General features: G+C 38.0%; 1 protein-coding gene across 1 annotated transcript in view; it reads right to left on the reverse strand.

Moving 5' to 3' along the window:
• LOC128641632 (serine protease 53-like) overlaps window positions 1-16,586 on the reverse strand; it is a 158,662-nt gene that overhangs the window by 51,110 nt on the left and 90,966 nt on the right. The window contains exons 6-10 of the mRNA XM_053694169.1: window positions 16,203-16,369; window positions 15,858-16,101; window positions 4,850-5,000; window positions 4,360-4,622; window positions 3,913-4,073 (exon numbers count right to left, since the gene is read on the reverse strand). Of these exons, the coding sequence (XP_053550144.1) occupies window positions 3,913-4,073; window positions 4,360-4,622; window positions 4,850-5,000; window positions 15,858-16,101; window positions 16,203-16,369 (986 nt within the window). The remainder of the gene's footprint in view (window positions 1-3,912; window positions 4,074-4,359; window positions 4,623-4,849; window positions 5,001-15,857; window positions 16,102-16,202; window positions 16,370-16,586) is intronic.

A 16,586-nucleotide genomic window follows, 5' to 3' on the forward strand; every position in this document is an offset into this window, starting at 1 on the left:
TAAGAAAAGTTGCCATTATAAGAGATGGAAAGAAAATATACCAACAGGACAATTTCTTAGAATTAGGAAAAATTGTTCTAGACAAATCGATTTCCAGACACAGACTAATATCTTGCAACAAAGATTCCATGATAGGGGTTATTCAGAGCAAGAACTGGAAGGAGCCATTAATAGAGCAGCAACAACAGAAAGAAGCACTCTTTTACAATATAAAGATAAAAATATTTCCAATACCCAAACTGACAATAATGAATACAATGTGGCATTCATTACTGACTATAGTGAAAACCATCAAGCAATAAGGAAAGCAATCAATAGGCATTGGCACATAGTCAAAAAAGATCCTCTAATAGGAGACATGGTAGCTTATAAACCTAAAATTATATTTAGGAAAGCAAAAAACTTAAAACAAATTCTGGCACCTAGTGAACTAAAGAAAGAGGGCACTAGTCTAATTGATCGAGATTTGCAAGGTCACAATCTAAAAGGGTTTTTCCCCTGTCATCTATGTAGGGCTTGCAGATACAGCAATAAAAGTAGCACGGTTCATATAGCAAGAACAGGAGAAGATTACAACATTAAAGATATTATTAGATGCTCACAAAAAGGGGTGATATATCTTATTAAATGCTCTTGTAATTTATTCTATATTGGTGAAACCACTAGAATGCTACGAGATAGGATTAGAGAGCATCTTTGTAATATCGAAAAGGGTAATCTAGATACCCATCTCTATAAGCATTTTAGGGAAACCCACAATAATAGTCTGCAACACTTTAAATTTTGGGGTATATATATAGTGAGAGGAGACTGGAGAGGGGGCAATTTCGAAAAAAAGCTCTTGAAGAAGGAATCTGAGCTTATATATCAATTTGACACCCTCCATCCAAGAGGTCTAAATTCAGAGATGGACCTATCACCATTTCTAGGAGTCTAAAAGCAAGAGAGGCCCCCCAAAATTATGGATTATATGTGAAATATAAGCCCAAAGTGACCAGTCCACATTTATTGTTTTTTATATATAACTAATTTTTCCAAATTTCTAATAATATTGCACTGCAAAGAAAAAAACATAATTTTATGACAAAGCTAGGCATTAATATTATGTTAATACTGCTATCCATCTTAAAATGTGCCTCCAGGAGGATAAATCCTCAAAAATAAAGTCCATAAAAGACATCACACTTCGAAAGTTATTCTTTACAGATTTAATTTTTTGTTAATAAATAAAAAAAATTTAAGGAAATACCTTCATAACTTTAAATGTTTATCCCTTGTTTACATATCATGCATATGAAATTTAAAAAGTTGCATAAAATCAGCTATTGATACCCATACTATAGGTTGTATCTGGCTTAAGATTTTAGCAATGAATATAGAGTGTAATCTGATTACTAACTCTTTTTATTTAGAATAATTTGTTTAGACTATGGAATACCACCTAATGGAATATACCACCCTACTAATGGTTTTTTGCTAATGTATTTGTCCTTTATACTCCAAATAGAATTTTGAACAAAATTTTGAATGACCTTTAACGTACGGATATAACCTATGTCAAATAATCGAAATTCCCTGGGGCCAGTATAAAAATCTACAGAAAATTCTTTTAATGTCTAATATTCAAATGTTGCAGCAAAAAAGTTTGTTCTTGAACTCTGCAAACCACCTTAACAAGCAACTCACCTTAAGATCTAATTGAGAAAAACCATCATCCAATCGAATCACAGCAGTGGATTTTTAAACATGAGTTCCGGGAGCAACTGTCATCTTGAGAAAGCCCAACTACACGGGTGAAACGCGTAGAAGAAAGAGAGTTGCTGACCCTGTCAAGAACTTGTAACTAGGTACCTAGCTGATTACCCGCGCGTGAAATACGCTAAGAGCGGAGGTTGCTTCATATTATCAGCCCAGCTGATTACCCTTTTGCTACAGCTGCATATAACCAACAGAGGTGAAAATCTCAGAAAGACGCTGACTGGAGAGGTAACGGTTTCGGCGAAGAAAAGATTCCAGTATTACCCCAAGCTGCCTGTCAAGTGTGATCATCTGGTACACAGCCGTTCAAGAGTGTCATCGCGCTTGGCGAGGAAAAGATTCCGGTATTACCCCAAGCTGCCTGTCAAGTGTGATCATCTGATACACAGCCGTCCAAGAGTGTCATCGCGCTTGGCGAGGAAAAGTTCCGGTAAAAGTATAAGTTGTTTTGCTGAGTAAATTGACATATAGCAGGCTGTTAAGGTGAGAAGTGTGCACAATACAAATAACCAGTGACTGACAAGCAAGGCTCACGGAGTCAATACTCATTTATCTGAAGTGATACAAATATACCTTCTGAAACACAAAGCTTCACCTACTGCACATTCTATTTATATTGAAGCAGTGTTTTAGCCTACATATAAGATTATGGGAAATAATTGCAATATGTGTTACTAACACTTGAAGAGTTGATACAAATATATGGAGTAACTATCACATTGACACTTTTTAACTAGCAACATTTGTTTATCCAACACTGATACAAACTGGATCCCACAGCAATAAAGAGGAACATCTGACGCTTCCCTTGATTGGATATTCTCTTAGCCAGCAACATTATTTTTGATTTTTGATATTTTTCATTTTTATATATTTTTTAATTTTTAGGGTGGTATTCCATATAGTACTTTTCTTTTAATTCTTTTTACTTGTATTATATACCTTTACAGGGAGACGTCCCGTGTATTGTACAATTTATCTTTGGTAGTAAACTTTTCAAATTATTTGGTGTAATGTATTCTTTATTATGAATGCTTAATTAATGCTGATTAAGTGTGTTGATTTCTCTTAGCTTTTAGCGCCCTCTCATTTGTGGTTTTTGTTTAGTTTTATTTTTTTGCCATCTAGGGGAGGTGGCAGGAGAGTGGCTTAGATAAACCTTTAGATTTTAGCGCTGTATTATTCCTTTTTATTCTTACTAGTTCATGTGTGTCATATAGATAACATTGTGCTCACTCCCGTGGAGTTATTTAGGTATCTGCACTGATTGGCTAAACTGCATGTCTGTCAAAAGCACTGAGATAAGGGGGCAGTCTGCAGAAGCTTAGATACAAGGTAATCACAGAGGTAAAACATATATAAATATAACTGTGTTGGTTATGCAAAACTGGGGAATGGGTAATAAAGGAATTATCTATCTTTTTAAACAATTAATATTCTGATGTAGACTGTCCCTTTAAAGTTTTTTTTGTAACAATGTATAGTTTTGCTTATGTTTCAATAACATTGTGCTGATTTTTAGACTCCTATCCAAGCCCCAAAGTACCAGATGTATACTGAAGTCTACAAATTCCTGTTTGTGTAATGGGTCTTTTCATTTGCAGGGGAGGGTCTACTTTCAATGTCCTTTAAAGGGCTACTAAAGTCAAAATAAAAGTTTCATGATTCTGATAGTAGATAGTAGAATGTAAAACAACTTTCTAATATACATCCAGAAAACATGCACATCTGTTTTATGTGCACACTACTGAGCATGTGCAGCAATTCACTGATATACATATATGCACTTTGTGATTGGCTGATGGCTGTCACATGATACAGGGGAAGGAAAATTTGGATTAACTTTGAATTTGCTAGAAAATATTCTTTTGCTCATTTTAAATTAAAAGTAAGTGCTACTGCACTGTATTTCTACTGAGTATTTGTCAGTTATTCAATTATACTGCATTTAGTGGTCATTTATTGTTCCCTGTAGTCACTTCCTGGTTAAGAAACTACACAACATGCAGAAGTATTTTATCAGACATGTCTGGTCTCTATTCACAAGCATCTATTAGTGGTTTCATTTTAAAATAACTTTACTAACACATATTATGCTGGACATCACACATGATTGTTACACCCTAAATGTTTGTATCTCTGACTCCAACTCACCTGGCACTTTCTTTGCTCATTTTCCTGGTGTGATGCACAGATCATGCCAGGCATTATGGATACAGTGTGATTGTACCGGCCAGGGTGACTGTAGATGCAGTTACACTTATTGGGACCAATCAGCTTCATCTCCACAGCTTGGGGGAGTCGCACTTCCTTATCTGACATACAAAAAAGATGAGAAGTTTAGATTTCACATCAATATTTTCATAAAAGATAAAAAAAATAACCTATCCATTATGTGTGTTGAGAAAGAGCAATATTGGTATGATCCACTCATGTGAAGACTAAGGGACCATGCAGCATTCATATTTAAGTCAGAAAAACCATATCACTGTGTGTTAAATAGGGAATATAATTCCACTGCAGTATGGAGCTTGTCTGATTTAAACAAGTTGTTTGAGAGCTGATGTTTCATTCTACTTATGACCAACCTATTTGACTTACCTGGTTGAGGTCCATCCCAGCCTGTATGCCAGCAGGTGGAGCCATAGGGCAGACGGTGGGAAGCCAGGGGAAGGCAGGCTGGCTTGGTGTATGGTCCTAAAGGTGCAGGGCGCAAAAGCCGAACAAGAGCAACATCTGCCCCATCTTCTGGCAACACGTAAGCCCCGTGTAAATTAATTCTCTGCACGGGATACTGCGTCATTGCTGGGGTCCCTGGGGCCACAACCACAGACCAATCAAAAGGGGAGTCTGAGGAGGTGGTGCTGGACAGTGGATGAGGGGGAGAATGAGTGGGTTAAGGAAAATGAGAGACAAAGAAAGCTGTTAGAGGTGGACAGTAGGGCTGGAAGCAGGATGAGAAGCGGGAGACAGTAGCACAAATCAAATGTATCTTCTCTCTCATTCTCTCTTTCTCTCATTCTTTACTAAATGCCACATTATGTCTCTTCCTTCCATCCCTTCACACCTTGTCTCTGTCACCATGGCTCACCTGATGAAGCAGTGCGCTGCTGTTATCACCCAGTTAACTGAGATTAAGGCCCCGCTGCACACTCTGGTTCCATCTTTGATCAGGTTCACAAGCCAAGGCCAGGCTCCTGGAGTGTCAGGATCAACATCCTTTATTTCTGGGATCCCACAGCCTATGGATGAAAAGCATCATGATAAATACAAGGAATAGGTTCCAGTGTCAGATTTATTGTATTTACCATGACTGAAGGGCATGGAGAGGCTGTTCGGGGACCTTAGTGAATCTAGCTCACTGAGAGGACAAGTAAACTACCCTTTTGTTTTACATGTATGAAGTTAATAATGTAATTTATTCTTAGTTTTTAATATAAATAGTTATTTCCAATACAGTGGTAATTTTTCACTGATGCATCTAATAAGCATAAATCTTGGCCAATATATGCAGTTATCACAGATACAGAAGTCAAAATTAAACTTTCATGATTCAGATAGAGAGCAAACAGTTTTTACAAATTTGCCAATTATGCTTGCTATCCTTTACTAAACCTTGGCAACTTTCATTAGAGCATACAGAGGTAGGCTCAGGAGAGTGTACGTGTTTTGATCAATGTGTGCCTGCAGCAGTTTGTAGCAATGTTACACAAGCAACTTGAAGAGAGAACTTTAGAATACATTAGGTTCACTCTATGGTAAAACTCTATGGTAAAATAGGCTATATAGCTATAAGCACTGCTAAATACAGATGACACAAACTGACGCGCCTGTCTTTGGATGTGAGACAAGTAGTTTGTGCATCAGCAGTGAGGGAAGACAGAGCTGTGGGTGTTCCCTGCTGTCACTCAGCATTGTCTGCTACAGCTCCCTCTACAGGCTGCTTGTATAACATTGCTACACTCACTGCGGCCATATAGTGCTCAGGGCAAATGCACACAACTGAGAAAATAGTTCAGCTTGCAAAATCTTTCTTCTAATTAAAGTAATTGTGTGTTTGTTGCTATGAAAAATGTTTTGCAATTTCATGCCTCCTTTGCAAAATGTAACTATTAAAAAATACTTATTTTTATGTTTGTGGGGAGGTGTCCCAGTCTACCAATAGAGCTGCTGGATTTGTTCTTATCACGCAGAGAGCTATTATCCTATAGATCAGTAGAAACATTCTGATACCTTTTGTAACGTAAAATCAACAGATTTACCTTTACATTTTTGAGCAAATTACTTTGTTTTCTCCATGCTTAAACTGTAATCTTTTTATATACATGATAGAAATGTATTCATTTTATTACTCCTTGAAACATTTAGAGAAACAACTAAACCATGCCCAGAAATGGCATAACAACTACAGGACTCCTCCCATGTATCACTTGGCTCCTCCTTTCTATCCAGGATCACTTAGATCTTCTCTCCTCCTCATGATCACTTGGCTCCTCCTCCCAGTATCACTTAGCTCTTCCCCCTGCCCAGTATCACTTGCCTTTTCCCTCCTACCCAGAATCACTTGGCACCTCCTCCCTAGTATCACTTGGCTCCTCCCTCCTCCTCAGTATCACTTGACTCTTTCCTCCTACCCAGGATCACTTGGCTCCTCCTCCCCAGTATCACTTGACTTCTCCCTCATCCCTAGTATCACCTGGCTCCTCCCTCCTCCCCAGTATCACTTGGCTCTTCCCTCCTAACCAGGATCACTTGGCTCCTCCTCCCCAGTATCACTTGACTCCTCCCTCCAGGCACTGACACATAAGCCGTGGTTTGTATTATGTCATCAAGACCTAGTGTAAATATACAGTAAAATTACAGAATTAAAGAATTTTATTTTCATAATATCTTGTAACTAAAATGGAGTCAGATGTGAATAAATATTAAAAAATGTAAAATATTATTTTACTCCTATTATTCTGCCCTTAACCTCTTCTTTACCCTTATCTGTACTCTTTCTTCAAACCCAAAACGTCTTTTCTCCCCTTTCAAAACCCTTCTTTTCCCACCCCCACTACCTATTACCACATCTTTCTCAACTCAAGATTTTGCGAACCACTTCAACAACATTTATTCCATCAGAAACGAAATAATCTCTCAACACACTTCCAGTCTCCAAACCCCTCAACTGTTTGCAAACATCCAAAACCCACAAAGACACAAATTCAGTTTGCCCCTTTAGTTAGGAGGAAGTTTCTGCCCTTATCTTTTCCTCTCACCTCACAACCTGTCCCCTCAATCCCATCTTTCCACAACTACTCCCTCCCTCTCTCCTATTCTTACTCCAATCCCCACACAGATTTTCAATCTTTCCCTCAGTGCTGATATATTTCCCTCATCCTTTAAAGGGAGACTAAACACTCTCTAATCATTGGGGCTGCCATTTTGGAACCTAAATTACACTGCGGGTATCTAGGAGAGTAAATGCAATGGTACTTAGGCCCCAATATTCAAAACATAGACACACAGAGGAGAAACTGCCTTTCTGGCCTCATCCACCTCGCAGTACGTCAATATATTCTAATAAAAGGGGCGGACCCGCGATTTGCCTCCCTTGGATATAATGAAGAGCGTTACGTCAGTAAAACATCGCCAGCATCGCCACTTGCCAGCACTTTCTTTTTTTTAGATTAGGTTTTTTTTTTGGGTGCTGTAGGCACTGCCTTTTCCATCCCAATCTAAGGGCAATGCCCAACCAATGCCCAACCTTTTTTTTTTAGATTAGGTTTTATTTTTAGAATAGGTTTTCATTTTTTTGGCACCAAAGAGCTGTGGCCACTGCCCAACCAAAAGCCCTTTTCAGGACAATTTGTTTTTAGGATAGGGTTATTGTTTAGTGTAGTTTTTTTTTAGTTTAGACATTTTTCCAGAATGGGGTTGTAGTTTTCAGTTGAAAAAGAGCTATGTCTCTTTAGGGCAATTCCCTACAAAAAAGGAACTTCTAAGGGATATTGTTATAGTAACTTTTAGTGTTAGTTTAGGGTTTTTTATTTTGGGGTGGTTTTTTTTTTTTTTTTTTTTTTAAGAGGGCCTTAGTTTTAGTATAGGCATAACTGTGTTGTTTTTTTGGTAGTGTTGTTTTCTTTTCTGTAATTTTTAGTTTTGTTTTTTCAAAATTTAGTGTTTGGGGGGTTAGGGGTTAGATAGTTAAGTAGCGTAAGGGTAGTTTGCATTGGGGAGTTGTGGCAGAATAGGGGTTAATAGGTTAGGGGGTATTGGCAGTATAGGGGTTAAGTAGTGTAGGAGTTATTGCGTGAGCAATTGGCGGTATAGGGGTTAAGTAGTGTAAGGGTGTTTGCTGTGGGCTATTGGTGGTATAGGGGTTAAGTAGTGTAAGGGTGTTTGCGGTGGGCTATTGGTAGGGGTTAAGTAGTGTAAGGGTAGTTTGCATTGGGGGGTTGTGGCAGTATATGGGTTAAGTAGTGTAGGGGTTATTATGGTGAGCAATTGGTGGTATAGGGGTTAAGTAGTGTAAGGGTGTTTACGGTGGGCTATTGGTGGTATAGGGGCTAAGTAGTGTAAGGGTGTTTACAGTGGGCTATTGGTGGTATAGGAGTTAAGTAGTGTAATGGTGTTTACTGTGGGCTATTGGTGGTATAGAGGTTAAGTAGTGTAAGGGTGTTTGTGGTGGGCTATTGGTGGTATAGGAGTTAAGTAGTGTAAGGATGTTTGCGATGGGCTATTGGTGGTATAGAGGTTAAGTAGTGTAAGGGTGTTTGTGGTGGGCTGTTGGTGGTATAGGGGTTAAGTAGTGTAAGGGTGTTTGCGGTGGGCTATTGGTGGTATAGGGGTTAAGTAGTGTAAGGATGTTTGCGGTGGGCTATTGGTGGTATAGGAGTTAAGTAGTGTAAGGATGTTTGCGATGGGCTATTGGTGGTATAGGGGTTAAGTAGTGTAAGGGTGTTTGCGGTGGGCTATTGGTGGTATAGGGGTTAAGTAGTGTAAGGATGTTTGCGATGGGCTATTGGTGGTATAGGGGTTAAGTAGTGTAAGGGTGTTTGCGGTGGGCTATTGGTGGTATAGGAGTTAAGTAGTGTAAGGATGTTTGCAATGGGCTATTGGTGGTATAGGGGTTAAGTAGTGTAAGGGTGTTTGTGGTGGGCTGTTGGTGGTATAGGGGTTAAGTCATGTAAGGGTGTTTGCGGTGGGCTATTGGGGGTATAGGGGTTAAGTAGTGTAAGGGTGTTTGCGGTATAGGGGTTAAGTAGTGTAAGGGTGTTTGCGGTGGGCTATTGGTGGTATAGGGGTTAAGTAGTGTAAGGGTGTTTATGGTGGGCTATTGGTAGTATAGGGGCTAAGTAGTGTAAGGGTGTTTACAGTGGGCTATTGGTGGTATAGGGGTTAAGTAGTGTAGAGGTTATTACGGTGAGCAATTGGTGGTATAGGAGTTAAGTAGTGTAATGGTGTTTGCGGTGGGCTATTGGTAGTATAGGGGCTAAGTAGTGTAATGGTGTTTATGGTGGGCTATTGGTGGTATAGGGATTAAGTAGTGTAAGGGTGTTTACGTTGGGCTATTGGTGGTATAGGGGTTAAGTAGTGTAAGGGTGTTTGCGGTGGGCTATTTGTGTTATAGGGGTTAAGTAGTGTAAGGGTGTTTGTGGTGGGCTATTTGTGGTATAGGGGTTAAATAGTGTAATGGTGTTTATGGTGGGCTATTGGTGGTATAGGGATTAAGTAGTGTAAGGGTGTTTACGTTGGGCTATTGGTGGTATAGGGGTTAAGTAGTGTAAGGATGTTTGCAGTGGGCTATTTGTGTTATAGGGGTTAAGTAGTGTAAGGGTGTTTGCGGTGGGCTTATGGTGGTATAGGGGCTAAGTAGAGTAAGGTTGTTTGTGGTGGGCTGTTGGAGGTATAGGGGTTAAGTAGTGTAAGGGTGTTTGCGGTGGGCTATTGGTGGTATAAGGGTTAAGTAGTGTAAGGGTGTTTGCGGTATAGGGGTTAAGTAGTGTAAGGGTGTTTGCGAGGGTCTATTGGTGGTATAAGGGTTAAGTAGTGTAAGGGTGTTTGCGGTGGGCTATTGGTGGTATAAGGGTTAAGTAGTGTAAGGGTGTTTGCGGTATAGGGGTTAAGTAGTGTAAGGGTGTTTGCGAGGGTCTATTGGTGGTATAGGGGTGGTTAAGTAGTGTAAGGGTGTTTGCGGTGGGCTATTGGTGGTATAGGGGTCAAGTAGTGTAAGGGTGTTTACGGTGGGCTATTGGTGGTATAGGGGTTAAGTAGTGTAAGGGTGTTTACGGTGGGCTATTGGTGGTATAGGGGTTAAGTAGTGTAAGGGTGTTTATGAGGGTCTATTGGTGGTATAGGGGTTAAGTAGTGTAAGGGTGTTTATGGTGGGCTATTGGTGGTATAGGGGTTAAGTAGTGTAAGGGTGTTTACGGTGGGCTATTGGTGGTATAGGGGTTAAGTACTGTAAAGGTGTTTGCGGTGGGCTATTGGTGGTATAGGGGTTAAGTAGTGTAAGGGTGTTTGCAGGAGGCTGATGGCAGTTTAGGGGTTAATAAGTTAGGAAGTTTATTGCGGTGGGCTATTGGCGGTTTAGGGGTTAGTTAGTGCAGGGTTAGTTTGCGGTGGTGAGTTATGTCGGTTTAGGGGTATATAGGTAAATTTATTTGGCTCGGTGCTATATATTTAAAAGGGATCCTTTTCTTTATGTCGCCAATGTTGGTGCCAGTGCTGCTTGGAATATTTCGCCAGCCTCACCACCTATAGCAATGTATAGTAAAACTCCCCTCTGCGATGCTGCCTTCAAACAGTACTGTTGGCACTTTTGAATATTTTGCCTGTATTTTTGACATCGTGTTGGATCCATTTTAAATATATTTCTGCCTCGCAGCACTTTCTATCTATAGGGCCTCAGTCTGAACTTCAAATGAGCAGTAGATTTTTTTCTGACAAATTTCAAAGTTCTGCCTATTCCCACTCCCCCTGTATCATGTGACAGCCATCAGCCAATCACAAATGCATATACGTACCATGTGACAGCCATCAGCCAATCACAAATGCATAAACGTATATTCTGTAATTTCTTGCACATGCTCAGTAGGAGCTGGTGACTCAAAAGTGTAAATATAAAAAGACTGTGCATTTTTGTTAAAATTCTGCTCTATATGAATCATGAAAGTTTATTTTTGACTTGAATGTCCCTTTAACAGGTGGGCACCTGCTCATTTTCAAGCTTGGTGTGATTTTTTCTAATTGGTATTCTAGTCCCTCTGGTTTTTGTCGTGCTTTTACCTATAAATAATTCTTGTTGTGTAAGTCTTTAGCACCGCAGTCATTTCTTAGCCTTACCACAGTACCCTACAACAGCCATAATACAATTCAATAAATGGTTAAAACAAAGTAATATCCCACTACTTTAGTAATATTATTTTCCTTAGAGCATTGTTTTAATATTTATCTTATTCAACCATTTACATATACATTTTATTTTTTACTTAAACCTAGATTATGCATTCATTTTAGGTGATGGATAACAAAATATATCTTATATGCCTTTTAATCTCTATTTAGATAGTTTTATAAATATACTGTTTCTGGTCATGTGATTAGACACAAATATATCTGAGGTTTAGTTCTGCACTAGGCTTATTTCAGTGCACTGGCCCAGCGGTGTATTTAATTTATGTGCTGTCTTAAGCATTGAAAAATCTGATACCCCCCCCCCCCCCCCAATAATTTTAGTTCAAATTTGCTTCATACATTTCTCACATGCCAATGACACAGGGTGGGTTTATGTACAATAACTTGACAGCCAGGGATCATTGATTTGTACTCCCAAATCCTGCTGCCCTAGGCACAGCACTAGCTGAACTACTCCAAAATATGCCTAACCTTTCTCATTCTTCTTTTTAAAATGTATTTGTGTCATCTAGAAACCCACAGTCTGAGACAGAGATCAGTCATGATTATTAGATCTGTGGATAGGATGATAAAACAAGTGCTCCCTTATTGACTCCCTGATTTGGACCTGTGTGATGTACGTAAAAATCAGCTTCTGGTTAAACAGAGAGACCACTATAAATATCCAAGTCAGGGTAGACAGACTTTTTTATATAAAAAAATAATAATTTATTACAAAATGCATCTATGCACAATTTAAATACAATAAATACAGTGCTTTGATATAACTTAAGTTTAACAAACAGTGAATATAGCAGGTTTTTTGAGAAGCTATAAATAATATTTTGATCACTTGTGCATAATTTATAAGGAAGGATTCCACACCATGTGACTATGCCATGTGGTGAAGCCTGCAGGAATGAAACGCGTTGACTGAGATGCCTGCAATATTTAGGAGTTAGCAGCAACGTTTCCCGCAGATCTTTTTGCAGGGCAGCTGATCTGAGGACTCTTTGGGAATTTTTACAGATCTTAAAGAAAGTTTCTGTATAAGGAGTAAGCTGCAGAGACATAAGAGGGGGTTACTTTGTAAATAAGGAGAAACGCTGTATGTTACCATTTATGTCATATTGATATAAGACACCATAAGAAAATGCTCACTAATGGATAAATTAGAAACGGACTCACTCTTCTAATGTTCAATACACATCTGGGTAGCCTAAATCAGATAGGTTCTAAGTCTGCATTAAAGGGATATTAAAGGGACAGTGTACTGTAAAATGTTCCTCTAAATATGCTCCCAATGACTCGTTATATCAGCTGCAGAATTTAAAACGTATGGGGAAATGATCATTTAGGCATAATTTTGTACATGAAATAGCTGTTTCTGCCAATTGAATGAGCAGAGTTAATTAGTATATCTGTCTAAATATTTAAACAAAGTCTTCCTTATATTATTTCTTGCTGTATACTCAAACACTGATAAATGATGATCTAAAGCTCTCCATTCAGGTGAGATGAAGTGAGACGATCCTCCAGCTATGTGAGATCCCTAGTGTAATTCTTAAAAGGCAGATTTTGCTATAAAACTCAAATGATGTCCCCTGCATTTCTGTATGCGAAGGAGAGACAAGCCCAGTACAATATAGCACTGCAGGACATGACAGTTCTGCTGCATTTAGACTTTGTGCTTTCTATTTTATATCACTTTACACTTCAAATTAAGTTTTATTACATTTACACTTTGCACTTTCTATTTTGTATTTATTTTGTATACAGCAGGGTATTTAGGATTGTGTTTTTACAAATTTTGATTATGTCTTCACAGTTTTTGTGTATCTTTAACAAATTAGGATTATGCTTTGTATATTTATATGTATGTTTTGCAAATTACATTGCATTTTGTATTTCTTCTATTCAAAGTAAAACTAAAAAACTGACAGCTTCAGTTTCCCAGGGATCTTCATTACTTTGTATGGGTCCCATAAGCAAAGATTCTCTAGTTTGGAGAGAAATTATAGTGCAGACTTCACAGGGGCTGAACTCACGCATTCTATAAGAAAAATGGTGGAATCCGGAGGTCATAGAGAGAGGAGAGATGCCTCCCATAGAAAGTAATAAATCTCTCTGGGATACAGAATTTCACAGTGTAGAGAAAAGGTAATTGGAGAACACATGGCGCTTATATAAAGGCTCAGTTTGCATTAATAACAAATTAATCGGAAATGTTTTGACTACAATTTAACTTGCTTTTGCCAATAGTTTAGTATATATTACTTTTCTGGCAGTTAAACAAGTGTATTGTGAATTTTAAGCAAACTTCACCTGCATACAGCTTGCAAGAAAAAATCAGTGAGACCGGCTTGTTTAAAATGCTTACAGCATTTCACAAGACTTGTGAGAGAGCTTCAGACATACCCTGGGAACTACCATGTTCAGCCCAGGGAACTGCCCTGTCCCTCCTACTTTCTGAAGCTATGTTTGTGTATATGTGTGTATATTAATTATAATAAAAAATACAAATCAATATAAACAAACTGATATTCACTAGATCATTTTAAACATATTAAAGGAATTCTCACAATATTCTTTGTGAATGGATAATACCCCAGTATATAATAAGATTGTGACAATTATCTAATAGTGGGAATATGGAATTCATATTTGAATGCCATGGTTCCTCTGAATATCGTAGTGTGCAGTGACTCTCTAGGATGTGCAGTGACTCTCTAGGCTGTTACAAAACATAATGTATATTGGTTGTTGGGGTTTATGACACTTAGGGACAACTCTATATATTAGGGGCAGGTGGATAGTGTACACAAACACACACAGATATATATATATATTTCCCATTAGCTATGCTTTGGAAATGGTGCAGTCCAAATGAGGGGGTCCTGCCACATTCTTTGCCTGGGGCTCAGTAAATGCTAGTTAAGCCTTAGGGGAGGAGCTGATATTGTTTGGCTAATTAGCTCCTTTGTTTGTAATGATCATATATAAGGGGTCTGGCCATTCATGTGTCCAATGTCCCTTGTCCAATCCTGCCATAGTATTATGAATGATTGCTGTTAGGGACAGCCGGTCATGCACTAAATATTTATTTTAGTCATACAGGCTTGTCCAATAAAGCCTTAACCTAGCATAGGAAGGTTGGAGACTAGGGGAAGCTCAGACATTTCAATCACTTTGACTAAAGCTAAAATACAGTTGTGTGCTCCTGGAGTGTTCCATTCATTTGCCATTTCTATGCTCTCCTCAAAGAATGTAACTTATTAATGTGACATATGGTGATATAAAATATTTAAGATTTTTGTTAGAATTAGATGTATATTTTGGAAATAATGGGAACAAATTAATTTTTTTAACAAATATTCTAAGGTCATGAATGCCAGATAATATTGTGGTTGACTTATGTTAGATGACATTAAAGTCACTTTTTATACCTGCACAGTATATATTGGCAATTAAAGTCTACTCCAGATTTTTTTTATTTAAAAAGATATATAATCCCATTATTACCCATTCCCTAGTTTTACATAAATAACACGGTTATATTAATATACTTTTTACCTCTATAATTACCTTGTATCTAAGCCTCTGCAGGCTACCCCCTTATTTCAGTTATTTTGACAAACTTAAATTTTAGCCAATCAGTGCCCTTTCATAAGTAACTCCACAGGTGTGAGCACATTATCTATATGGTACATATGAACTAATGCCCTCTAGCTGTGAAAAACTGTCAAATGTATTCAGATAAGAGGCAGCCTTCAAGGGCTTAAAAATTAGCATATGAGCCTTAATTTTTACTAGACTGTCCCTTTAAACCCTAAATTACAAAAGATCTACAGAGTAACTGTCTTGTAGGATTTTTTTTTTTTTAATAGCAAAATTTGTATTGATTTGCAGTCCAAGACCTATACCATGAAAGGGCTCTTGTTTCACTCTACCACAGTTTCAATGCATCACCTTTGCTGTGGCTAAATTGGGGTTAAATATGAATGTTAAGACAATTATTATGTAGCATATTGCAAAGGTCAGAGTTCAGGATCTCACAGGATAACCTCCAACCTTAATGAAGAAGTGGAATTTGTAGTGGTAAATTATAAAAACAGGAGGCAAAATAAATATTAAAATTACACTGAAATTTTTTTTTATACATAATTAAAACATTTTGGGGGGGAATTCAATTTTGATTTTATTTTTCTGAGTGACTTAATAATTTTTTATGCACTGACACTGTTATAAACAGATGTTAGATTGTATTATTGTGTTATATCCTCTACAGACAATTTACCAAAAGTAAGTCACACCTTAACTTATACACATATAGATTTTGCCTGAGAGTATCTGCCGTTTTTTCCATGTGAAAAAAAAAAATATTCATAATAGGGGACACTCTTGCCATGTGCCTTACCTTTGATGTACTTTAAAAAAAATGCACAATGCTAGTTCAGCATGAATTGTTTAAAAAAGGTGAATATTCTTTCCAAAATATTTTTTTATATGTAATTTAATGTAGCTGAACTTTGTCTTATGGTCTATGCTTATGAAAATAGTAGTTATCTTTGTTTTATGTGAAGTCTGTCTAGAATTTTTGTTTTATATTTGTAGCTGAATAATAATGATGTAAAGTAGCCCTAAAATGATATTGCTAGATTTTAGCATCCAGTTCTAAATGTACTGAGCCTATTATAAGTTCTCAGCCCTATGGTTACCTGAGTTCCTGTTGCTGAGAATGTCAGAGCAGTCATTTGTGTCAATATCGTCAGTCACTTTGATACTCTGAGAGTTGAATGCGGCTGTAGGTCCTACAGTCTTTCTAATCCATTCCTCATAAAATGACACAGCAGTGATAACAGTGGGGCTGTTACGCAAGTGACAACCTTGGGAGAAACTAATGACACCGGCAATAAACCAGACACCTTCTTCGTTGCAGACCACTGGACCCCCAGAGTCCCCCTAAGGAAAAGAGACAGATAAGGAAGAGCAGTAGATAGTTCATTCATATTCCTGAGTTTCTGTAATGTGAAGAAATAATAATAATAATAGAAGCATCTTACCAAGCAGGGACCTTTATCTCCATCATTTGCAGCAATGCACAACATGCCAGGCTTCGTAGGGTTTTCTAGCTCTGGTCTGTTATGCGAGTTGTAAACACAGTTACACGTTCTCCAACCAATGAGAGTCTGAGAGACCTTTTCCAGAGACCTCTTACTATCCAGGGGTACTAGCAGGTAAGAGAACAGAATGTCCATTAAAATGTAGATGACAAAAAACATTAAAGGGACAGGGAACCCCAACATTTTATTTCATGATTTGACTAGATCATACAATTTTAAACAACAATTTACTTCCATTATTAAATTTGCTTACTTCTCTTGTTATCCTTTGCTGAAGGAACAGCATTGTACTACTGACAGTTAGCTGGGCACATCTAGTCAGCC

The sequence above is a fragment of the Bombina bombina genome, chromosome 11 (genome assembly GCF_027579735.1).
Source record: "Bombina bombina isolate aBomBom1 chromosome 11, aBomBom1.pri, whole genome shotgun sequence".
NCBI lineage: Eukaryota > Metazoa > Chordata > Amphibia > Anura > Bombinatoridae > Bombina > Bombina bombina.